Source organism: Canis lupus, chromosome 4 (assembly GCF_048164855.1).
Source record: "Canis lupus baileyi chromosome 4, mCanLup2.hap1, whole genome shotgun sequence".
Classification (NCBI taxonomy): Eukaryota; Metazoa; Chordata; class Mammalia; order Carnivora; family Canidae; genus Canis; species Canis lupus.
The window spans coordinates 18605278-18632269 of NC_132841.1; the positions used below are offsets into that span (position 1 = coordinate 18605278).

The 26992-nt window shown below is 34.1% G+C and overlaps 1 protein-coding gene across 8 annotated transcripts in view; it reads right to left on the reverse strand.

Annotated features, from left to right (window-relative positions):
* Nucleotides 1–26992, reverse strand: part of CTNNA3 (catenin alpha 3) — a 1664912-nt gene that overhangs the window by 527086 nt on the left and 1110834 nt on the right. Inside the window, exon 12 of one of the 8 annotated variants that reach the window (XM_072823261.1) lies at nt 6824–14319. The exons of 6 other annotated variants lie outside the window; for them this stretch is intronic. In XM_072823261.1, coding sequence (XP_072679362.1) covers nt 14255–14319 — 65 coding nt within the window. In that variant the 3' untranslated portion in view covers nt 6824–14254. Of the gene's footprint in view, nt 1–6823; nt 14320–20929; nt 25633–26992 lie in introns of those variants that run through there. One more of the 8 variants, XM_072823263.1, reaches the window with a different exon arrangement.

Consider the following 26992-nt stretch of genomic DNA (forward strand, 5'->3'; position numbering starts at 1 on the left):
TTTAACCACAGACCAATATGGAGCCAGCAAAAGAAAACTAAGCCCCATGGAGCAGCACTTCCATGAAGGTCATTCAAAGTGTGGAGCACAAGCAAGATTAGAACAAAATAAGAACCATATCCTGTGCAAATGTAAGAGCACCATCAGTAACACTGCAATAGCCAGAGGAACACTTGGAGTTTAGGTATGTATTTTTTCCAGAGAGTTTATGTGTAGCCTGATAATTAAGAAGGCATATTCTGAATTTACACAGCTTGAGACCCAAGTCTTTCCTTTCATTTATTATTGTATATCCTTGAGCAAATTATCATTTTTGATACTATGATTCTTCGACTCAGCATACAGAAAATCAGAATGTTTTTATGGAATCCTGGGAGAATTAAATATCACAATTACAGATAATGTAGTTAGCATAACATCCAACACAAAGGAAAACCCAAGAAAACCTGGCTATTACTTTTATTATAAATATCTATAATATATATAATAGATATATGATCTTTGGCTACCAATCATAGCATCTCAGTGCATAAAATCATGACAAAAGAAAAAATCTGTTCTATCTTCCATTTAACTAGGGTTAATTTTTTACTATAAATTGCAAACTCAAAAATGGAATCTTTATCTGTTGTCTTTACCTCCCACACCTCTATTCAGTTTGGGGAGGTAAACAGAGATAGGCAGGTAAATAGAGAGTAACCTGTAGGATACTAGATGAATCCTGAAGAAACCCTGAGGTTCATGGAATCCTTTAGCACTTATTGTAGATCAGGAATCTAATAATATGTCCTTAAAATCATTCTAGCATCAATGACTATTTCTTACCCTCCATTCATCTTTTTTTTTTAAAGATTTTAATTTTTATTCATGAGAGACACACACACACACAGAGGCAGAGACACAGGCAGAGGGAGAAGCAGGCTCCATGCAGAGAGCCCAATGTGGGACTCGATCCCAGGACTCCAGGATCATACCCTGGGCTGAAGGCAGGTGCTAAACTGCTGAGCCACCCAGGGATCCCCCTCCTCCATTCATCCTTACAATCTTTAAGAGAAAACTTGATGAGGTGAATGAACATTGGTTTCCATTTCTAAAAATTGGACCAACTAAAACAGAAACAAAAAGAAAAACTAAACTAAACTTATAAAGTAAGGTGGATTTGAAAATTCCACTGCAATATTAAATATTAATATTAATTTAACATTAATATAAACATTTAAATTCTTGTTATCCAGTAATACAACTCTTCTTCCTCATTTCACTTAACAATGAGAAAGGGAAGAAAATGAGAACTACCTCTGACAAGAACTAAGTTTTTTCTGTGGTCACTACAAGTGACCCAGCTAATCCCTTATCCCGGGCACCATTGAAAACTAAAGGAAAAAAAGTCATTATGGAACTTGAATTCATGAAATTTAAAAAAGAAACTTAGCCCAGAAGATTATAGTCTTAAACTTGGAAAGGAATAGCCTGGAATCCCGGAATGTCATTAAAAAAAAACAAAACAAAAACTCTTCAGCTTATTTTGCCTCCTCTAAATGCAAACCACATGGCCATATTCTCATCAAAATATTTAAACAAAATTTGCATTCAAAATTTTCTTCCAGGTTGAATTTTATTTTAATTAAAAAAGGGGGGGGGGAGGTGAAAATAGCTAAAGAGGGAAGTGAATGTATGGGTTTCAGGAAGAAATGACCTTTTTAATTTATACATTTGAAATTCACATCTTTTAGGATATTAAAAAAAAAAGGGAAAACAGAGAAAACGTAAATAAGTATCTCAAAACAAACCTGAGAACAGTGCAGACCCAGCTTCTGAGAAGCAACAAGATTATGTGTACAGTGTTAAATATGGAAAGATATAGATATTGCTATCAGAAAATGTGGAATTGGATGAAAACAAGTGCTCATCAGGAAGCAGAATGTATATGGATGGAACCTGGGTGATGGTGACTACAAAAAAATTAACTGCAGTCTCCTCTCTCCACTTGAACAACACAAACTATCCTTCACTTCTGTCTTAAAATTTAGAAAACAAAAACTAAAGGAAGTATAGATTTTGTTAAAAGTTATCTAAAAATAATTACTGAGAAATGCTCTTTAAGAGGATTAGTGACTATCTCAAAATTCCTCATTAAAATCTCTGGAAAAAAATACTGGTGTTAGCAAGATAAGTGACATAAACCAACATCATCCAGCATAGTCAGTGGGGTCTGTAAGTAGGTGATCACAGCTACTGACCATCACAAAGTTTGTGCAATTTAAGTGACCCCTCCCATAGCCCCAACACATAATTATATATTAATGCCTTCCTCCAAATTTTGCCACTCCTCCAAATATTTCTTAAATATTTATTAGTGAGTGGTAACGAAATCATTCACAAAGCTCCTCTGTAAGTTGATGAAGACACAGATAACTATCCTTTGAAGTAACAGGACCACATATTGCATAATGAATCACTTGAAATAACTATAATAATATTCCAAAAGAATAATACATAAATATATTATAGTAAGCATCAAGAACTTAGGAATCTACCAGTATGCTTAGACACAAGATCATTTAGGGATCAGGCCTGGGTAGATATCTATAAGCATCCAGGCTAAAGACATCATTCATGAGCAAGGGTTATCTTCACAAATTCTAGCTAATCCATATGTATTGAATACCACTCATTTTACCAATGAGAGCCTTATTTCTCAAACCCACTATACAAATTAACAAGCCACTAATTTCACCAATGAAAACATATTTCTATCATTCATTTTGCTGACTGTTAAAGGCTCTGACATTGACCAAATAACTCATGAACTGACATGGGAAAGGGTCATATGAGGCATCATCTAGCCAGAGAATTTCCTTAACTGACCATATGAAAGTGGAAAAACGAAAGGAAAGTCTACAATGAGGTAGGGGAAGAGATATAATGAAGAAGACCCAAAACATCTAAAACACTTTATATGGGAGAATATGATCTATAAAAGTAATTTCTTTAGGTGTGCTAGGAGAAGAAGGGTGGCTAGAGGCTAATAGACTAATCGAGAGCAAGAGTCTCAAGACAAGAGGAGACAGATTTCTTTTTTAATTAACAAATTGAGATAGTATTTTTTCCCATTCAGATAATTAATTTTATTTTCTTTGCTTTAGTAGAGCACATAGTATATTTGCTACCTAGAGAAGATAATTTTTTAACACTTTCCTTGCCTTTTTTTAAAATTTAAATTCAATTAGTTAACATATAGTATATTATTAGTTTCAGAGGTAGAGTTAAGTGATTCATCAGTCTTATATAATACACAGAGCTCATTATATCATGTGCCTGAGAGACAGATTTCATTCATCTTGGTTTATGCAAGAAAAAATTAATTTCATTTTTAAAGTACATGGGACAGAAGTATTGCATCATAGAATGCTACATTGTAGGATGTTCTGGATTGTACTGACAATACAGATTCATCAAAACTGACTGGTGTCTACCCAACAGTTTGAAAAAATCCAAAATTTAGATTATCAAAGTTTTGTTCAGAAGCTATTAAACTATCTTTATAAAAAAATCAATGAGAAACAGCAAAGACAGTTGTCAACTCATGTCTTGCCCATAAATGGTTTATCATAGGGGTTTGGTTACTTTTTTCAAAATATTCATTGGATGAACATATAGTCAATAGTGATTAAAGAACAATTAAATACTCAAGTATTCTGTGTAATTCTGGGTTGTGACTCATGAAGGTACTATACTGGAAGAAGAAAAAATTAAGAAATTGCCAACTAGAGGAGTTATAAAAAAAATCCTAAAGAGAAGGGAAAATAAAGATATAAAGAGTTAAAAAGTTAAAAATAATCACTCCTAGTATTTCCTTCTCTTGCTACTCCTCAGCTTTACAAAGATACATACAACTAAAAGGACACTTCTTACATGAAGACTTCCCTGTTTTTCTCTTTCATAATGCTTTGTGTGCACTTATCCTGTGGCAATTAGAGAGAGCTTTGTTAAACTACAGCTCATTAACACATATAATTGGGTACATTAGGAAGAAGACCGAGCCTCTGAACCATTGGATTTTTTGTTAATGACCGTCAATTACAGGATGCTGAGGCAAGAGATTATGAAATTCAGTACAGGACTAACTGGAAAGGAAAACTTGACCAAAAGGACTTTTTATCAGCAAATATGCACAACATTCTGTGGGCATAAAAAATATTGTTTTTTGTTTGTTTGTTTGTTTCTTGAGTAAACAACCTCAGTGAGAAAATTCATTTGTCAGTTTTGAGTAAAACATGTTTATTCTGATGATTTATACAAAGTGGGAATTAGAAGACGGATAGTCATCATATTTTTTTATTTTTATATGGGTAAATATACATATTCCGATTCTGGTGTTTTTTGTTTTGTTGTTGTTGTTTGTTTGTTTGTTTGTTTTTTTGCCTCACTCTATGAGACCTCTTTCCTGATGTGGGACTCGATCTTGGGACTCCAGGATCACAACCTGGGCCAAAAGCAGGTGCTAAACCACTGAGCCACCCAGGGATCCCCTATATATTTTTAATGATATTTTACTTATGTCTCCTGTTTTCTCTGCTACACTATGAATGCTCATGTCATTTTACACACAGAAGGTATATTAGATTTGTTTAATACCTATGTTAAATTTGTAAGACAGTAGTTTTAAGAAGAAAATGACAGCAATCGTTAAAGGTAGATATGGTGAAGAGGAGGCAAGTGTTCACTCAATCCAGAACGCTTGAATCCTTTCAACCCGAAGCAGACAGTTTTTCAACATATAAAAGGAAGTTGAATACAGTGTCACCAATATACAAGCTTATTTTTCCATGATCTTATACAGGTTAAAAATATAAGCCTAAAAAATACTGTATAAATTCACGATCTATAGATAAGTGATTTATTATTGAGAAATGGGGTTTTAAGGGATGTATCTGTGATAGCATTAGGGCAATTCTCAAATGTCAGTTTTCTTGCATAGATTAAATTTCTCAGTCTATTTGAACTCATGCAGTGTGGCCATAGGAAATGAAATGTTAGCAAAATAGCATTTCCTAGCAGAAGATGTGTGAAGTTCTCACATTCTCTTTTCCTTGCTTTTGTGCATAAGGAAACTTGTATGAAGATAGAGCCCTCATCAGTAGGCCTCTGAGTAACATATGCAGACACACTTTGCTGATTTTCAACGATGAACAGATAATATAGTGAGAAATAAATCTTTTCATCTTTTTTTAAAGATTTTATTTATTTATTTGGTTATTTATTTATTTATTTATTTATTTGAGAGAGAGAGAGAGAGGGAATGAATAGTGGGGAGGGCCAGAGGAAGAGGGAGAAGCAGACTCCCCAGTGAGCAGGGAGCCTGACATGGAACTCAATCCCAGGACCCTGAGTTCATGACTTGAGTCAAAGGCAGATGCTTAGCTAACTGAGCCACCCAGGGAACCCTAAGCCTTTTCATCTTAAGCTACAGACATGTTTCATTGTTTGCTATCAATACTTAACTTGTCCTGTCTGATACAATTCCCCAAATCTTATGATACCTAAGGTCTCATGATGCAAAATATATCCATATTTTGAAATTTCTCAAAGTTCTAAGGCCTCAAGCAAGGGGCTATAGGTAATATGAAAGGACCCATCCTTTCTTGGACACCTAGAAACCTCAATGACAGCCTCTCTACTTTTAACCTTTTTATATAGATAATTCTGTTTCTCTCAATCCCTTCCCAACATACACAAAATTAAACATCACTATTGCCCATGAAAATTTTCATTCTTATTTTCTTCAAAATACTAATTATACATCACAGTCTTGTCCTATAAGGGCTTTATGTTTCATTGCACATGTGTTTGATACTACACCTACTGCATAAAAAGATAGGTTATAGGGTTTTGTGGGAAAAACAAAAAGTAAAACATTAAATTTCTTGTTCTCCAGAACTATATAATCTAGCTGTTAAAGTTTATGAAATTTTTTTTTTAATTTCTACAAATGGGGCTGGATAAGTCTGTTAACTTCTCTTTAAGATACTATTGCTCTCAGAAGAACACATGGAATTAAGAATAATGATCATTTATTTTCCTTAATTAATCTGCCCTGAAAGAAAGCTACTATTTCCCATGGGAAATTAGGCCCATCTTTGATGTACTACTTAAAGTCCTTTTTATTTAGGAATCCTTTCTGCTTGCTCTTTTGATCCTTAAATGGATTTTGGGGCAAAACGTGTCTCTTTGTGTCCCCACAGAGGCAAAAGGAGTTACAGTAGAATTGCAATAGCAGTCTAAATTTGTTACAAGCATAGTATATTAAAAGGCTCCTCCTCCCTTTTAGAATTATAGCCTGCACAAACTACAGAGGCCTACAGATAACCCTCTGACTTCCATTCCTTGCTATGAAAGACAGTTCTCAGACCACCAGACAACTGAAAATTCCCACCTTCAGACAAAGAGAAACATTATAGAAGGGCACCAGGGTGGCTCAGTGGCTGAGTGTCTGCTTTGGGCTCAGGGCATGATCCCGGGTCCTGGGATCAAGTCCCATATTGGGGTCCCTGCGGGGAACCTGCTTCTCTCTCTGCCTATGTCTCTGCTTCTCTCTGTGTGTCTCTCATGAATAAATAAATAAAATATTAAAAAACTATGGGTAATAGCTGAAACTATAGAAAATAAAGAGTATGTGAAAGATTGCAACTAAAAGAGTTGAAGTGGGGTCTGATTCCAAAGGAAAGAGATTCCTAATTTTACTACCCCCAAAATAAGAGATGAACACAGATGATTGTAAGGCTGAGTGTAACAGGTACCACAAATGGCCACAATGCCATTCTTTTTTTTATTTTGAATGCCCTTTATTTTGTTCTGTTTTAGTTTCTTGAATGGCTTCCAGACATCAAGGTCCACTACAGATTCTTTTTATTCCCCCTTCTGTCTGTTGTAAATGTTCCCTAGTCAGTCCACCAGAAATCACTCTTATCTTCTCTCTGATCATATTGTCTGCAAACATATTTAGTTATAATGCTTTACCAGCTGGTCACATAGGTTAGCCTCTTCTCCCCAAATAGAAATTGATTTAATGAGCACTGGATATAAACTGCAACCCCCATGGGGCTCGTGGGCGGCACAGCTAAGTGTCTGACTTGTTTTCCACTGAGGTCATGATCTCATGATGGTGGGATCAATCGCCCCTTTGGGCTCCACACTGCCATGGAGTCGGCTTGATACTCTCTCCTTTTCCCTCTCCTTCCTCCTCTGCCCCCACTCGGCACACTCTCTCTTTAAAATAAATAAATAAAATCTTAAAACAAAAAAAAAACACACCAAAAGCCAAAAATGAAACAAACTGCAATCCCCACAATGCCATTGTCTACCTCTCTCAATGTTCCCAACAAAGAATACATGACAAATCTAAATATCTTATAAATCCCTGTATATCATCCATTTATGCACAATTCCCTTCATCTCTTGATCTAGCAACCGTAACAGAAGAATATCCCCTAACATAGGAAACTTGGTTCTTAGTGAATTCATCATCTTCTTTATTGTATATAATTATAAATGGTTCACACATTTACTTTGGAAGATTGCTCAAATTCAAATTGATGAGAGTAACCACCTGTGTTTTCCTTGTTTGTGAAAACGAGAAGAGCATTCTCCCTTCCACAGGTCTCTAGTGCTATTGTTATTCCCTGTGATTCTGCAAAAATTACTGCTAGTAGTTCTACACCAGCATCTGCCAGTTCCCTCAGAACTCTAGGGTGTCACTTGTCTAGCCTAGAGGCTAGATGCAATTTAAAGCTACCAGGTATTTTTATTATTGTAACAATTGGGCTTCAATACCCTTAACCATATTTGTTATACCTCATCTAGTTTAAAGATCATTCTCGTTGACTGAGAAGACAAAAGCAAAACAGGAGCTGAATGACTCTGCAATTATGTTCCTTGTCATTTGATCTCTCACCATCTGGCCTAAGCAGTTGGGCTTATCCCATTGTTGTTGTTGTTGCAGCATTGTTGTTGTTTTTCTTCTGCTGCTGCTGCTGCTTCTAAATAGGTGTTTATTAAAACTTATTTACACAATAGGGATGTTCTAGACTTTGGGACTATGCTCAAAGATGGACTAAACATCTAATTCTCCATATCACACAGAAAAAGTTGGAAATTTTCAAAGATAAATGTGGACAAGTAAGAGTGGAGTCTGATGCAGTTATGAAGGTTGGCTCAATTTTCTTCTGGTGTGACACTTCTTGCCTCTGGAAGACAGAAAGCTAAAACAAAAATTTCTCTAATTTGTTTTCATCTGGGATCCAAGTTTCATTCAAGTTCTACATCAGATATAATCACATGACCCTTGAAATTTGAACTGAGATAAATGAGATATTGGGTATTTTAATCAATGTGGATTACAGCAAGGGGTGTCTGCATGATTCTGGTGCCAAACTGTCTTCAAACTGTCCTGATTTAGCAAAAATGCCTTCTTGATAGCAGAAAAGGTGGCAGGATGTGGGACCTTGCAGCGATGGTGGCAGGTTTCTGATTTTATGCTTGAGGTTTCCTAATTGGAACATAGTGATGCTGTTCCAGAACAAGTAACTGTAGCTAGTTTAGCATCTCAGACTGAGGCAGTCCTATATTTATATACGTAATAAGGGATGATATCCTGATTGACAATCAGCTTTTTTTACGATTTTATTTATTTATTCATGAGAGACACAGAGAAAGAGGCAGAGACATAGGCAGAGGGAGAAGCAGGCTCCCCGCAGGGAGCCTGATGCTGGACTCAATCCCAAAACCCCAGTCATGCCCTGAGCCAAAGGCAGACACTCAACCACTGAGCCACTCAGGTGTCCCACAAGCAGCTTCTTAGACATTGCAGGAGAAGCAGCTCCTTTGGCAGTCTGGTTCTGTAGTACAGACTTAAGAATACATTCTGGAATCATCCTACAGATTTTTATTCAATCATCTTAAAAATTCTATAAGCCATCTGACATGCTGTAATAAATCCTTTTATTCAAACTGTCTAGAGTGCAATCTGTTCTCTGTTCTCTGCATCAGAATTGTGACCAATATGAAACCCCAAAGAGTATATGCAGAACAAAAAAAGAATGATTTTAAAGGCTATTATATTTCAAGTGAATCAAGTAATTGAGTTGAATAACAGTTGACCCTGATAATAGATCTCCAATTGTGCTTTCTCTCTCTTTTTACTGTTATTTTCTGCTCTGCTCTCTCTGTTCCTTGTCTGTTGTGTAGTAATTCAGAGAAAAGTAAGAGTAGACTGCACATTCAGCTGTAATATCTGTGAGGAAATATTCTTGTGAAATGCAATATATTTTTAATTTGCATCATTTGATTTCTCCTCAATACGGTGCAACAATTTTGATTCAAATTAAACTCATTTTCCATTTTATCCTCAAGTGTACATTCTTTTTTCTTTTGCTTAAAAAAAACTTCACTAATAAACCTTCTGCCTCTTGCACCCACCAATCTTCTCCATATCTGTGACTTTTTTGTTTTTGTTGTTTTTTAAGATTCCATATACAGAAGAGACCATATGGTATTTGTCTCTATCTTATTTCACTTAGCATAATGCCCTCATCCATGTTTTTGCGATTGGCAAGATTTCATTCTTTTTAATGGCTAAATTATCTTTATCCATTTCTTTATCCATTCATCCATTATTAGACACTTAGGTTGCTTCCTTATCTTAGCTATTGTCAATGGTGGTACACTGAGGTGAGGATGCATATATCTTTTCAAAACAGGTCTTCATTTTCTTTGGATAAATATTCAGAAATGGAATTGATGGATCATATGGAAATTACATTCTTAATTTTTTGAGGAGCCTACATATTGTTTTCCATAGTGGTCATACCAATTTACATCCCCACCAACAATACTCAAAGGTTCCTTTTTCTCTACATCCTTGCCAATATTTGTTATTTCTTGTCTTTTTCATAATAATCATTCTAACAGTTGTGGCTTGATATCTTATTGTGGTTTTGATTTGCATTTCCCTGTTGACTAATGATGCTGAACATCTCAGATACCTGTTGCCCATCAGTATGTCTTCTTTGGAAAAATACCTATTCAAATATTATGCCCATTTTTTAAATGAATTATTAGTTCTTTTGCTATTTAGTTGTATGAGTTCTTTATAGAACTTGGATATTAGCCCCTTATCAGATATATGATTTGTGATTATTTTCTCCCATTCTGACTTATAATTTTGTTGATGGTCTCATTTGCTATGCAGAAGCTTTCTGGTTTGATGTATTCCCACTTATCTTTGCTTTTGTTGCTTTTGCTTTTGGTGTGTCAGATGCAAAAAATCATCATCAAAATCTACGTCAAAGAGCTTACCACCCATGTTTTCTTCTAGCGGTTTTATGGTTTCAAGTTTTACCTTCACGTCTTAAATCCATTTGAAGTTGATTTTTATGTATGGTGTAAGATAGCGGTCCAACTTTACATTTATTGTCCAATTTTCCCAACACCATTTTTTTTAAGATTTATTTATTTATTTATTCATGATAGATATAGAGAGAGAAAGAGAGAGGCAGAAACACAGGAGGAAGGAGACGCAGGCTCCATGCCAGGAGCCCAATGCAGGACTCGATCCCGGGACTCCAGGATCACGCCCCAGGCCAAAGGCAGGCGCCAAACCGCTGGGCCACCCAGGGATCCCCTCCCAACACCATTTATTGAAGAGACTGCTCTTTCCCCATTGTATATTATCAGCTCCTTTGTCATAAATTAATTCACCACATATGTGTAGAATTACTAGGGGGCTCTCCATTCTGTTCCATTGATCTTCTTTTTTTTAAGATTTTATTTATTTATTTGAGCAAGCAGGGAGAGGAGTAGAGGGAGATGGACAAGCACACTTGTGCTGAGTGGGGAGCCCAGTTCAGGGCTTGATCTCATGACCCTGAGATCATGACCTGAGCCAAAATCAAGAGTTGGACACTTAGCTGACTAAGCCACCCAAGCACCCTTATGTGTCTGTTTTGATGTCAATATCATGCTGTTTTAATTACTATAGCTCTGTAATATAGCTTGAAGTCAGAAAGCCTGCTGCCTCCACTTTATTCCTCTTTCTCAAGACTACTTTGGCTATCTGGGGTCTTTTGTGGTTCCATACAAATTTTAAGGATGTTGGTTCTATTTCTATGAAAATACCATTGAATCTTTTTTTTAAAATTTTTTATTTATTTATGATAGTCACAGAGAGAGAGAGAGAGAGGCAGAGACACAGGCAGAGGGAGAAGCAGGCTCCATGCACTGGGAGCCCAACATGGGATTCGATCCCGGGTCTCCAGGATCGCGCCCTGGGCCAAAGGCAGGCGCTAAACCGCTGCGCCACTAGGGATCCCAAATACCATTGAATCTTGATGTGGATTTCACTGAATCTGTAAATTGCTTTGGGTAGTGTGGGTATTTTAACAATATTGATTCTTCTAACCCATGAGCACACAGTTATCTTTCATTTATTTGTATCTTCAACTTTTCATTAATGTCTTCTAGTTTTTAATATATAGGTTATTCATCTCCTTGGTTAAATTTATTCCTAGGTATTTTATTCTTTCTTATGCAATTTTAAATAAGGGTGCTTTCTTAATTTCTCTTTCTAATAGTTTATTATTAGTGTAAAAAACAAACTTTTTTGTGTATTGATTTTGTATCCTACAACTTTACTGAATTTTTTTACTAGTTCTAACAGTTCTTAGATGTAATCTTTTGAGCTTTTTATGTGTAATATTGTGTTATCTACAAATAGTGATTGTTTTCATTCTTCCTTTCCAATGTGGATGGCTTTTTATTTATTTCTCTGTCAATTGCTCTGACTAGGACTGTCAATACTATGTTGAATAAAAGTGGCAAGAGTGGACATTCTTGTCCTGTTCTTATATTAGAGGAAAAATTTTCAGTTTTTACCACTGAATATGATTTTAGTTGTGGGCTTGCCAAATACGGCCTTTAATATGTAGATGTACATTCCCTCTATATTCACTTTGTTGAGAGTTTTTATCATAAATGGATGCTGAATCTTGTCAAATCTTTTTTTCTGTATCTATATAAATATCATGTGATTTTAATCTTTCATTTTGCAGATTATGAACCATCCTTACATCCTTAGGACAAATCCCATTTAATAATAAAGTGTGATCCTTTCAATGTTATTATTAAATTTTGTTTGACAATATTTCATTAGTAATTTTTCCATCTATGTTCACTAGGGGAATTGGCCTCTGGTTTTCTTTTTTTGTGACATCTTCTCTGATTTTGGTGTTAGGGTAATGCTGGCCTTTAATGTTTTGAAGGGACCTCTCTCTTCTATTTTTTGGAGGAATTTGAGAAGATTTTGTATTCATTCTTCTTTGAATGTTTGGTAGAACTCATTAGTGAACTATCTGGTCTGGACTTGTTTCTTGGGACATTTTTGATTACTGACTCAATCTCCTTTCTAGTACTTGACTTGTTTCGATTTTCTATGTCATCATGATTAGTCTTGGGAGGTTATATGCTTTTAGGAATTTATACATTTCTTCTAGGTTCTCCAGTTTGCTGGTGTATAATTGTTCATAGTGGTCTTCTATGATCCTTTGTATTTCTGTTGTATCAACTATACCATTTCCTTTTTCACTTCTGATTTAATTTCTTTGAATCTTCTCTCTTTTCTTCTTAGCAAATCTAGCTAAAAGTTTACCAATTTTATCTTTTAAAAAACCCAGGTCTTACTTTCATTGATTTTTTTCCCTTTTGTCTTTTTGTCTTATTGCATTTCTTTCTGCTCTAATCTCTTCATTTCCTTCCTTCTGCTAACTCTGGGCTTCATTTGTTGTTCTTGTCCTTGTTCCTTGAGGTGTACAGTTGGGATGTTTATTTGAGACTTTTCATGATTCTTGAGGTAGGTATTTATCACTATGAACTTCCTTCTTACAATAGCCTTTGCTATCAAATAAATATTGGAGTGTTATATTCCCATTTTCATTTGCCTCAGTGTCTTTTTGCATTTCTTTTTATCTCTTTTGTGACCCATTATTTGCTTAGTAGTGTGTTATTTAATCTCCACATATTTGTAGATTTTTCAGTTGTCTTTGTGTTATTAATTTCCAGTTTCATACCATTGTGGTCAGAAAAGATACCTGATATGATTTTAACCCTCTTACATTTATTAAGATTTGTTTTGTGGACTAATATATGATCTCCCTTGAAAAATGCTCCATGTGCATTTGAGAAGAATATTAATTCTGCTGTTTTGGGATGGAATGTTCTGTAAATACTTTTTTTTTTTTTTTTTTTTTTTTTTAAAGTAAGCACTGGCTCAGTGTGGAGCCCAATAGCAGGTTTGAACTCAAGTTCAAGTTGAGCCACCCAGGCGCCCTTATGAAGTCTATTCTAACATGTCATTTAAGGCTGATGTTTCCTTATTGATTTTCTGTCTGAATGATCTACCCACTGTTATAAGTTATTCTTCTCTGATATGAAAATGGGGTTTTATGGCTTGTGTTGTAAAAAGGAATTGAAAACTACTATGAGTATACCAAATTATACCAAAAAGCACAGATAATGCTTCAGGGGATATATGAGAATATTATTAATTGCTAGATCAAATGTACAAAGAATGAAGAGACAGGAATAAGGCAAGAAGACAAAATATTCATCTGGAATAATTAAAAGATCAATGGTGACATAATTATAAAACAGAAAACTAATGTTCTAACTATAGCATTCTTTCTCCTTCAATTAATAATAATTTAGTGTGATGTACTATATAAAATAGTTTTATAATGTCAGTTTCAGTTCTTTTTTGAAACCACAATGAAAGACAGAGAGATGATTTGCCACAAAAGCAATGCAATGACAACAAGAGCCATGAATAGCCATCCAAAACCATAAGAGCTGTAAAAATCCTCCTAAACCTTTATCCATCTGCTCTCCCTAACAAACATGCTCAAAAGGTTAAGAAGGTAATAGTTTGTATCTCCCTTGTCATTTAATTTCTTTGGAAGTCTGAGTGTTCATGAACTTTCAAATCCACCTGGCACTACCACAATTTTTGTTTCGATACTGGCTACAAATAATACACTATTAATGTGAGAGGTTCTCCCACAGAAAGCTGTCAACACAATTCACTGCTCACTAGCATCTCTAAATATTAAATAAAAACAACACTTAAGGGGTGCCAGGCGGCTCAGTTTGTTAAACATCTGCCTTCAGCTCAGGTCACGATCCTAGAGTCCTGGGATCAAGGCCTTCAATGAGGTTCCTGCTCAGCTTGGAGTCTGCTTCTCCCCTTGTTGTTCCACCTGCTTATGCTCTCTGTCAAATAAATAAATAAATCTTTTTAAAAATGCCAATATTTAGAAAATGACAGAAAGAAAAACTAGTTCCACTTAACCACCTAGACAATAAAGCAGTATGAAGCAGATACTGCCAGTTAGCATTCAGGATATTATACATTGGTTATTCACTCTGCACACTTCCAAAGACAGTGGGAAACACACTAAAAATTCCAATACCATAAATATCTCTTTAAAATTATGGTTCATCATCCTTCTATTTGTACTAAAAATAGTCACAAGCTTATTTCTATGATTTATATTTAAATTAACAAAGAAGTATGCCATTGGGTAACAGGCCACCTAGAGCAATACCTTCCTAAATTCTTAAGATCAATGAAGTAGGAGATGGAAGAAAATAAATTATCTTATTAGACACAGAGATTGTTAAGATATTGGAAAGTTAAGAAATAGGAAATGTAATAACTCCTATGGACAGGAAATAGGAAAGATGAAGATGTTCATTTTTAGTAACTTTGATTTAGAGTCAGCCAATATTGTTGAGAGGACTGTATGCCAGTCATTCTGCTATGCAGTTTCACCACAGTGTCTATTTAGCTTCAAAGATTTTCCTGTCAGGTAGGAAGGATTACTCTCACTTTACAGAATAAGGAAACAAAGGGTATTAAGCAATCTGCCCAAATCCACAAAACTGTTAAGTGAGAGAGGGCACATGATAAACAGTGATTCCCTTTGCAGGGTGAGACTGGATGGCAAAAGCAGAGGACAAAGTATGAGTGGTGGCCATATTCCATGCTGCATCACCAACCCACCAATCTGTAGCAAATATTTGCCAAGGTATATCCTATTAACTTCCAATTAAAATTGCATCTGTTTTTAGTGTATTGACATATTGATCACAATTATATAGCATATGCATATACCACTATGATTCAGAAGGATAAAACTATTCCTTAATAATTCTCATAAGCTCTCAGAGTTATTTATCCACACTACCATCTTAATATTACATTTGAAGATCACTTTCCAACAGGATAAAAAAGAAATCAAACTTTATTACAAATAAGATAAAATGAGGAAAAATGTTATTAGAATGTATCTTAAAAAGCCATAATATAGATTTGAATTTGGTGGATTAATGGGTCATTTTAAAGGGACAACAGCTAAAGATAAAGAACTATCATTTACATAATATTTCATCAGTACCTGGAGATACAGAGATCAATATAATAATTAATGACCACAGTTGGGATCCTTTTCATATCACTAATCATTAAGATATAAGAGTGCCGATGTAATTGAGAATATAAGCCAAACTTCATCGTAGAGCAAAGGAAAATACACTAGAAGTGATTTTGTTTAGCTCATGTATAAAAACTGTTTTCAGCAGGCAGTAATGACAGAAATCTAAGTAAATTTCCTAGCAACTACATACACAGAGTGATAGATAAAAAGAGAACATTTTATTTTTCCCCTTATTTTCTATATCATTTTCATATTCTCCTTCAGTTAATTGAACACTTACTTAAACCATATATGTCATATATCATATATGTCCTAATGAAAAGCTAAAATCCTAAAGAAAGAGTTTTTACTGTCACCATATCTACTGTGAAATCATACTAATACAAATAGGAACCTTGATTTTTTTTTAATTCCATAGAATAAACTGGTAAATTAGTTGATGTCATAAGAAAATTATTTAACTATCTAGTGTTCAAAATAAAATAAAAATATACTAATAAAGTTACATTTTAAAATGGCATATCTACCTAAAGTACAAGAAAGTGATTTTCCACTTTGATTTAATGTAATAATTACGATTTTATTACTGTAACACTTAAGAAACAAAAGTATAACTATTATCATATGATCCATACCAGAATCCAGTTAAGTAAATCATTTTTTTTTGTTTTTTTCAGTTAAGTAAATCATTGACCAAGTTACAAATTCTTACAAAATTTCAGAGGTACCCAACTGTCAAAAATAAATTCAGTCTTGGCGTGCCTGAGTGGCACAGTCAGTTAAGAGTCTGGCTCTTAGTTTGGGTTCAGATCATGATCTCAGGGTCCTGAGATTGAGGCCCCCACTTTGGGCTCTGCACTCAGTGTGGAGATGGGTTGGGTTTCTTTTTCCCTCTCCCTCTCCTCCTTCCCCCTGTGCTCTCTCTCTCACTTCTCTCTCTCTCTCTCAAATAAATAAATAAATCTTAAATTCAGTCTTAAAAGCAATAAAAAATAATGTTGGAAAGAAAGGCTGGATCACTGAAGCATAGTTGCCATTTATTTCTTCAACGTTAAGGATCAAAGAGGGAATTGTCTTTCGCTCCTCTACTTCACTGAAATAAAACTTTGGTTTACAGTGAATAAACTGTGTAAGAAATCAATTGAATGACTTTTGTTAAGATACTATTGGGTAGAAGGTACTGTGCTAAGTGGTCCAGAAACAAAGATGAATAATAGCTGTATTCGTTTGTTAGGGCTGCCAAAACACAGTACTCCAGACTGGTGTGGCTTGAACAACAGAACTTTATTTTCCCACAGTTCTGGAGGCTAGAAGCTTCAGATCAAGGTAATGACAGGGTCTGTTTCTTCCTGAAGCCTGTCTTCGTGGTTTGCAGAGAGCTGTCTTCTCCCTATATCTTCACATGTTCTCCCTCTGTACATGTGTGTCCTACTTTCCTTTTTTTAATAAGGATACCAGTCATATTGGATTAGGGCTTATTCTTATGACTTCATTTTAACTTAATTACTCCTTTAATAATTCTATTTCCATATGCAGTCACATTCTGACATACTGAGACTTATGGCCTCAACATAAACACTTGGAGAGGGACACAGTTCACCTAATAACAAAAGGCCTCCAGGACGTTTAAATAATAGAAAATAGAGCAGCCCCAGTGGCTCAGCAGTTTAGCGCTGCCTTCAGCCCAGGGCGTCATCATGGAGACCCGGGATCGAGTCCCGCATCGGGCTTCCTGCATGGAGCTTGCTTCTCCTTCTGCCAGTGTCTCTGCCTATCTCTCTCTCTCTCTCTCTCTCTCTCGAATAAATAAATAAAATCTTTTAAAAAAATAATTAATAAATAAATAATAGAGAACAAAAATATATAAAAGTAACCACAATAGAAGTCAGAAAATGATAAAGGTCTTAGTATAAATTCAAAATTATTAAAGAGCATAAAAAAATTTAAAGGAAAAAGAAAGGTTTGAAGATGAAGTGGTTTTCTGAGGATAGGATTTTAAGCAGATTGAGATGAATATGGTAAAAAGGGCAGAAAAAGGCATGATTGGAGCAAATGCTGTGTAGGGCTAATTTATCTTTTAATAATTAAATCTTACTCTGATTGACACAGGATATTATGCATTTAAGATGATAAAGGTCATTTGGTTGTTGATAGCACAGCAGCAATACAAAATCATATTTTCTTCAGTTTTCTATGTAAAATACATCGCAGGCCAAGAACAAGACAAATCACACAATTTTCCACCATCTTCCAACATATCATTTGCACTTGTACTTCCAACATATCATTTGCATTCTTTTTCAAAAGAAATAGAATAGGAAGGGAATTAGAATTGTACCAATCATAAACCAGAAGATACGGATAATAAAAGTCCAATAGCGATTGGATTATCTTTGTAAGAAATCTATATATCAAAAAACTATGCCTATAGTTTTTTGTTCTGAGGGTCATCCTAAACTTATGTGATACAACAATATTTTGAATTCTTTCCTGTAATAAACTGTCACTATCTGATTTTTTTAAAAAGTAGATTTATGATATTTTATTACCAGTGAGTGCCACCTATGCTTAGCTGCTCACCACATTATTCTTAGTCCTGTTTGCTAAATAAATCATATTTCTGACAACATCTTTTCAATTTTAATTGATTTTATTTAAAAAGCAGAAGAGAATAGTAAAGAGCCTACACAAAATACTCTTTTGTATTTCCAGAGGGGAAAAAAGTACCGAACTTTCAGCAGAATCACAGTAAATGTGTGCTTCTTTATAACTTCTTACATATGTCACTGGCAGATAAATTGAATTTTTACTTACTACTTAAAATTCTGACAATTCAATAGTGCTCAGCCAGATAACATTTAAAATGTGGCAATAACAAGATTTTTATTTTGTTCACAGGTATTTTTCCAAAGGCACCTTAAAGTTTTCTCCTCTACTGTCAAGGCAATCATTTAGATACGAGTCATAAAATGTTTGAAATACATATAAATCCCACATTTCATATCACTTGTTAGTGCCTAATTAAGCAGAAAAAAATCTAAGTTTAGTGAATTATAAGATCAAAATTAGGTTTTACATTAGGAAATAAAGATCTTGGCACACAAACCTTTAGCACTAGAGGAAATGAGCTTAATCTTTTACCTTGGTGAAAGGTGGACAGTGATCAGTCTGGGCAATTACACAGCTAGGCAAAGCCTTGATTTGGAAACAGCATTATTATACCAACAAGAAAATCACTTTGCATAGCTCTGCTTAATATTTGCAGTCGCCTAGAATAGTTGTATTATATATACACTGGCTTCTCCCTTAAAGCCTGTGTTAGGGAGGTCCTGAAATGTAAAAAGTAAATCTACCCTCAACTACTTGAAGGTTACTCCTGTAGATATAAAATAAGAATTTATTAAGTAAAACAGATTTAATTAAACAAATGATTATTAAGTATCTGCAGTATACCAAACATCATGTAAAACACCGCAATGAGGTAAAACCTAACAATCAGCACACATCCACTGTGTTTGGTTGCTTCTCTTTCTTTGACTTCATCTTTACTAATCTGATGTTTTGAGTGTTTTTTAACTGTTTTGTTTTTTTTCACATTTCAATTCTCCTCCCAGAATCTCACTAACTCCTGATAAGAGAGGAAAAAAGTCTCATATTCCTGTTCAAACCATTTAGTCTAGGTCAAAGGGATATTAATTTTGCTTTATCATGATCTACAAAATTGTTCAGCTGTGTCCTTATGGGCAACCGATGACTTAGAGAGGAAAAGATTTGAGCTTTTGTTAATTGACTCAAAAGTTGAATGAGTAACAAATCAAAATTTAGCCTTAAGAGTTAGGTATATCTTTCTCCCTGATTCAAGAAAGTTCCAGATGGAAAACGCAGAATTATGGTCTAAACATGACCTCCATATTTTGACATTGAAAAAAAAATAGGCAAAAACTAATTTGAGAGGAAAGATAATTTTTAATAGTGGATAATAGGCTTTTCTGAAAAAGAGGTGCTTTTATGTACCATTTATATTGGAGAGTAGCTAAAAGTAACATCAATATTATTTATGGTCCTAGAGAACTTGAACAATTCAGGAATTCTTTGTGACAGGCTTCTATATATTAAACATCATTATAGCACCCAAATTCTTTCTAGTTGGAAAAATAAATGAGAATATATCTATAAAACTCTTAGAATTCTTGGGATAAATGTTTCCACACATATTAAGGGTAGCATTTCTAAAATAAAAAAAATAAATAAATAAAAAAAGATTACAAAAGTCATGCACCAAAGTAAACACACACACACTATGGAACAGCTATTAGAACTATATAAATATTGATGCAGAAAAAAATTATAAATTTTTTAATTGTGACAGTGTAACTATATCATGCTTTAATAAAGTACTTTTAATGCAAGCACCACACTTTTTTGTTGTTGTTGTTAATGATAGAACAGACCTATATAGAACTGATCTATAATATAGAATAAGTCTCCACTGTTCTCTATCTGGTTTTTATACTTTGAATATGATGTTACCTTAAAATGTACTGATCATAAACAATGTATATAGTTTTAAATAACTACATTTTATAACTCAGTTCACAAAGAAAATGTCAAGAGTGAATATCTCTGTTTTTATAAAATTTCCCATGTAGTTAGGTGAAGAGGATTTAAATGTAGGAAACAAAGTACATAAATCACCATCAAAATGGTGGATGCAAACTTGCAAGAAGATATTAAATGACGCCATGGAAATTTAAATGTTGCTATAATATATTGAATTATTGAGATACACAAAACACCAATTTTTCATTCCTCTCATGACCATTTCTCACATATACTATTTGAACTTTATAAACAAACAAAAACCCACATCTGAAATGTCCTAAAATAGACTACATTGAAAAGGCAGCTGGTCTGGATGGCACTGGATATTTTAAAATCAATATATTAAAATTAAGTGTTAGGTTTTTGGCAGTTTCAAGTATATCTTTTTTCTGGCTTAGATTTTTTAATAGTCATATTCTAAAATTATCATTCAACAAGTACTTGTGTTATGAAAACCTGAAATTTCAAACCAGCTGATTCCCTCCAAGAAAATCTATGGTGTAGGAAGAAAATAAGCACATATAAAATTATAAGTGGATGTTTAAATGATTAAGTCATTTGTAGATTCTTGTTAATTATACCTTTTAAAAATTGTTATGGAAAACAGATTGAAAATTGATTGCTATAATCTATAATTATTACAGAGATGATTAAAATAATATAGTAAACATGGATTTTGCTTTGAATATTCTTCTAATTAAACTCCATAGGTCCTTATAACAAGCTATTAAATGCTAACATATGAAACAGTAATCACAAAATAAATTAAAAAATTTAGATGATTAGGTTTCGAAGACCAACTGTCACACAATTCCTTTGCTGAGAGAAAGACAGCCTTGGTGTCTTTCCCAACAGAAACTATTTTACCACATTATAATTGAGGGCTTGTTTCTTCCACTAGCCTATAGATCCCTTATAAATAAGTCCAATATGTCTTACTCATCATTGTTATCTCTAAGGTAAATAGAAATTGTCAATAAATTTTTGTTGTTAAACACAATAAATGATTAACTTGTCAATACCAAAGTGCATGTTGGGTGCTTGCTTCAAAGACATTCATCCTCCATTACTTACTATCACAATTGCCATAAAGATGGTAGCACAGAATGTCACTTAAATCATGCTGTCAAGATGCTATGGGATAGCTTTGAGCTTTAGTTTTGAGTTTTCATATGCCCAAAGTAAGAAGTTTCTATTCCTTAAAACCGGTTCTGGTTATTTTGATGCCTTAGATCCAATCCAAAAGAAGGAAAATGTCTCTCATGCAGATCTGCTTATCAAGAGGCAAGAGCTTTCATCAAAATCCTTAGTAAAGGGAAATTTATAAAATTCTAGGAAAGGTTATACACGGGTCTTCAATTTTACATGTAATAACAAGTACGACAAAAGTTAAAGTTTCGTAAAGCTTCATGGTAAGATTACATTGTTTATTATTCTATACACTCTAGACTTTTATGGATGCTTGAAATATTTCACAGTTTTTAAAAATCTGGCCATTATTTTGATACCCTCACCCACAAAACAAGGTGAAAAAAATGGTATAATTTCTCACAAAATATCCCATCAGAATCTGACCCTGAGTGATAAAGGTTTAGGTTAACCTTCACAAAGCATTTTCTTAAACTGTATTACTGAGATTCACAATAAAGTTCAAGAACACTGGATGATCTCCATTATTTGGTGAGTTAGAGGTGTTGGATATGAGTTGCCTGGGGAAATCACTGTTACCCCAGGCACACAATCAAACATGTCGCTTGTCTTTGCACCTTGACATTTATTTCTCCTGTAACTTCTTTATCATAAAGTTTTAAGAAATGTAGAACACATAATAAAATACAAAAAATAATCTATGTATTTCCATAATAATGGATGTTATTTTTTATGAGATTTTGTTCTGATATTACTTTTAAAGAATAAAACATTACAACCTAAGTCCCACATGTACTCTTTCTCAGTCTCATCCAACTCCTTCTCCAGAGTTAACCACTCTCATGTATTTGTTATGTGTGGTATTTATGGCACTCTATTGTTCACATTGCTCTAAAACTTGATAATTTACTCAATATGGCTTAAAAAAATCTGTTCCATTGACATATGAAACAAGTTTATTTTAACTACTATGTTTGCTGCTATTTATTCATTCTCCTACGGATAGATGTTTAAATTATTTCAAACTTTCACTATTTATTTATTTTTTAATTTTTATTTATTTATGATAGTCACAGAGAGAGAGAGAGGCGCAGAGACACAGGCAGAGGGAGAAGCAGGCTCCATGCACCGGAAGCCTGATGTGGGATTCGATCCCGGGTCTCCAGGATGGTGCCCTGGGCCAAAGGCAGGCGCCAAACCGCTGTGCCACCCAGGGATCCCAAACTTTCACTATTTAAAAAGACCCATAATGATCATACTTGTACAAATTTTCTTTATGAATAAGTGTACAACTTTCTCCAATGTATATACCAAAAGATATTTGTGGCAAAATAGTCCAGGTACCACATAGTGCTACTTGTTCTTCAAACAGATTATAATAATTTATCTTCCCAGAAGCAGTATGACAGAGTCCTCATTTTACTATATCTCATCGATATTTGCCATTTTTAATGTCTTGACATGTGATAGCTATATAACATGTCATGCAAGATAATTCTTAAGTTATTTTGATAAACTATGTACTAACTATTGGGAGGATTTAACAAGGTAGCTCCTTTAAAGACTTTTAAATGACTTTAAAGAGGTTTATCTTTATAAACCTGTTTTATCTTTTGTCTATATACCTTTAATCTATATACCTGCTTCAAATTTTAGCAATGGCCTGCCAGTGATGCTAGTAATAATGTCTCTCTCTTAATGGGCCACTTACTATGACCTAATAACTTTTCAAAGCATTTAAAATATATCATTTTCTTAATTCTTCCAATGATGTGAAAATGTGAGTGATAAGACATATGTTGTTTTGTTTGTTACCTTGTTCTATCTCCAGGATTTAGAAGTCTCATCACCTACTAGGTGCTCAGTACACATTTATTAAATAAATATTAAATAAAATTTATTTATATAAATAAATATTAGTCAGTGCAGCATCCTCTAACAAAATAATACAGACTGGGTAGTTTATAAACAACAGATATTTATTTCTCACTGTTGTAGAGAGTGGGAGGTCCAAGATCGAGGCACCAGCAAGACTACATTCTGGTGAGAGCCCTCTTCCAGTTCACTCCAATGCCTTCTCTATATTCTCGATATTCTCACATACTGGAAGAGGCTAGGGATTTCTGTGGGGTCTCCTTTATAAGAACATTAATCCCTTTCACAAGGGCTTTATCCTCTTGACCCAAGTACTACTCGAAGGCTCTGCCTTCTAATACTTTCACGTAGGACACTAGGGTTTCAACATAGGAATTTGGGAGAACACAAACTTTCAGACCATAGCAAAATGATATAATTATGAACATTTTAGAGAAGGGCATTTAGTGAGTAGAAGTTATTTCTCTAAGATCATAAATTTGGTAGGAAATGACAAAATCATCAATCCTAAGCATACTTAACCCCCTCCAGACTCTTCTTTTATTTCCCATGGATTTTAGGGATATGGGATATAGTCCACTATCTTGATGCCTCATCTATAGGATTTCCTTTAGTGGTGAAATCTTAGTAGGAATTATATATGCTTTGTGAGAATGTAATTCTTAGCTGTATTTCTCAAATATACATAAATTGTTCACAGCACAAGCTCTGGAGCCACTCTGTAAGCACAGGTTTTTACTGTTCTGTTAAGATTCTCCAGGATGCTATTAAAGTCCCTAAAACTATGCCAACACAAACTTGCAAGCTCAGATACATGACTTCATGATTTCAGATCTTGTATTTAGAAGGAGGCATACTTTTTTTCATTTCTCCTACTTCTGGAGAAAATGTAGGTAAGAAGCATCTTGCTTTTCCTGCCTAAGACACCCTCATCTCTCGCTAGAGACTTTGGTTTTTTCAGAATGCTCAGGAGCATATCTTAGAATTACAAGTATGTGGGGGAGTATTGTATGTCAAGGAGAAACTTTTCTTCTAATCCCTCATCTAATCTATAAAATTTCCCACAGGATCCACAATATTAAGGATTTTTATTTATCCAAATTACACCTATTAAATGAATGTGCATACAGTTGAGACACTGCCCAGAAATAACTAAATACAAATGAAATGCTGGTAATAACTTTGATTCTGTTTTTGCTGAAAGTTTCTGAAAGTTGCGTCTATTACAAATCATATGGTAACATGTGTGTGAACACATGTTCAGTGAGGAAATTTTAGAAAATTCTTTATTAAAGGTCTATTTTATCATTCAGAGTCTTTGTAAGTATATATCTAGGGCATCTTCAGAATTTAGGAAATATTAATTACCTTCATATACAAGTCTAAGATGCAAGCCCTTAATGCTATTTATTTCATCAGTAAGATTATTGATGTTTACTTCAGCTCTACCTTAAAGTTCTGATAAAAATTCTCAAATCTGATTTTGACAAAGTCAAAAGAGGACTCCTAATTATGGCTTTTCTAAAAATCGACTTCATAATGTTCAAACAATAGTCCTGCAGGATATCTATTGTTCATTCAAATGAGAGCATCTTAAAAGAACTTGCCTGTGAGTACATGGGATGATACATGATAAATTCCAGTTCACATGCCCAAACTATTCTTTAGTCATGAAAGTATAGGCAGTTATTCAAAACCTAAGTAGCAATTGAGCAATAATGGATTACTTCAGGAGAGTGTCTCTCATGAATAAATAAATAAAATCTTTTAAAAAAAAGTTTGTGAAAACAAAGAAATCTAAGAAAGGAGCAAATGCCACTGAGTGCCTAAGGTAGACAAATTTTGTCTCTAGTCAATAGCCATTTTCCCTTCTTTCTCTGCTCATGAGACTTCTGATTTTGCTGGCAGAGTAAGTAATTACTCAGAAAGGTTGAATTATGACCAGTCTAAGCCCAGTAATCTGCTAGAATCTGTTATATCAACTCTCAAGAGTTGTTTTTATGCATCTCTTCAGTGACATCAATTGGTAGCTTAAAACCTGCCAATATGGCAGTATTTATGGCACAGAAATCGGGAAGTGCTACAAATTAGGAATACCATTTCCTCTGGCCCCTAGTCAGTTATTAACCATTTACCACCTTTCTAAGCCCATCATGGAAATCCCAATTCCTTTTGCCAGCAGTTGGTGCAGGGGTAGGTACAGGAACAAGTTTTGACCTAAGACACATAAAAAAAAGTCTGATGGAAGCCACCCAGTAAAGATTTCCTCCTGATAAAGTCAACAAGCTACCTTGCCTTCCTGCTTTAGGTAGCATTATACAATGCTTTGAGATGTAGTGCTCTGAGATACAACCTTGAAGGAAGGTCAGTAGAATCCAGAGATGTCAACATAGGTCATTAATAACCGTAGACCACTACCAACTAGAGCATCCAAAGGGCAGGAAAGTAGGAACAATTCGCCCTGAGTATAGAAAATAATGAAGTACATTATCTGTAGAGAATTTTAAAACAATAATGAAACACATTAAATATTAATCCACTTTTTAATTATTATTCTGTATTGACAACTCTAAACAATGTTAGTTATAAAATTCTATTACTCCCATATCTTGACTATTCCTATCCAAGCCCTTTGTATGTTTGGGCTAGTCAGTCTAGAATCAACTATCTTAAACATCTAGTTACTTGGGGTAATTAAAGATTTTTGTTATTTAGAAAACTTCCATATGAGTTTTCTGTTATGTGTAGGCAAAACACGCTGAAGTGCTAAAGCAGTTCACAGAAAGTAGCAGACTCAGAATGTTGGTAGGTCAGGTTAATCGAGCACTGAAAAGAAAAAGCATGAGCTACTTCTCTAAGGACCTACAGACCTGCTCAGATCTCAGGCTTCCCACAGCTCCAATCATGCAAGGACAGGCCAATTACAGTTCCCATTCTTGTGTGTCCAGGAGCTTCTCCCTACTGTGTCATTAGTATACCTATAATAAACTGCCTTTACATAGAGTAGTGTGAGAAGGTTTCTTCGTTTTGTAACCAAAAGAACTAATTAAAAACAGAATCTAGCATTTAATAAATAAATGAAAGATTGCCCCAATATAAGATTTTGCTTGGATACACATGGCACAAAATCTATACTAAGAAGGCCGCAAACAGACAAAACTATGCTTAACATAGCATTGTTAATAATGATTAAAATTGTAATTTATCTAATTGCTAATGAAAGAAGAACAGATTTTTTTGATAAGTGTATAAGGATGTGGGAAAATTCAGCCAAATATTATTATATACCTCATGACACAATTATTTAAAACCATAAATATGCTTAAACACATAAATAATATGTATTAAATATATATATATATATACACACACACTTGGATGGAAAAAAATCAGATATCCATGGTTGTTATTTATGAATAGTGGGATCAAGGTATATTAATATTTTCATCCATACATTTTCTATTATTTTCAAAGTTTTCAGCTCTACAAAAATAAAACAATTTTAAAATAATTATCACACATTTTCTTTTCATTGATGTATCGAGAAAATACATCAGGTTTCCAGAACTATTGTTCAAGAAGAGAATACTACACGCAAGAAAGTAATGAAATCCACAGATTAGACAAAGTATATCAGAAAACTTTTAAAAGATAAAATGACATTAAAAATTCATGAGAATATGCATTTTATAAAAAATTTAATCACAACTAACATCTTTCAAAATAAAGGAAAAATGTATTTTTTTTTATTTGAATAATCTCTGCACCTAAACAAGGGGCTCAAACTCAGAACCCTGAGATCAAAAGTCACAGGCTTTTCT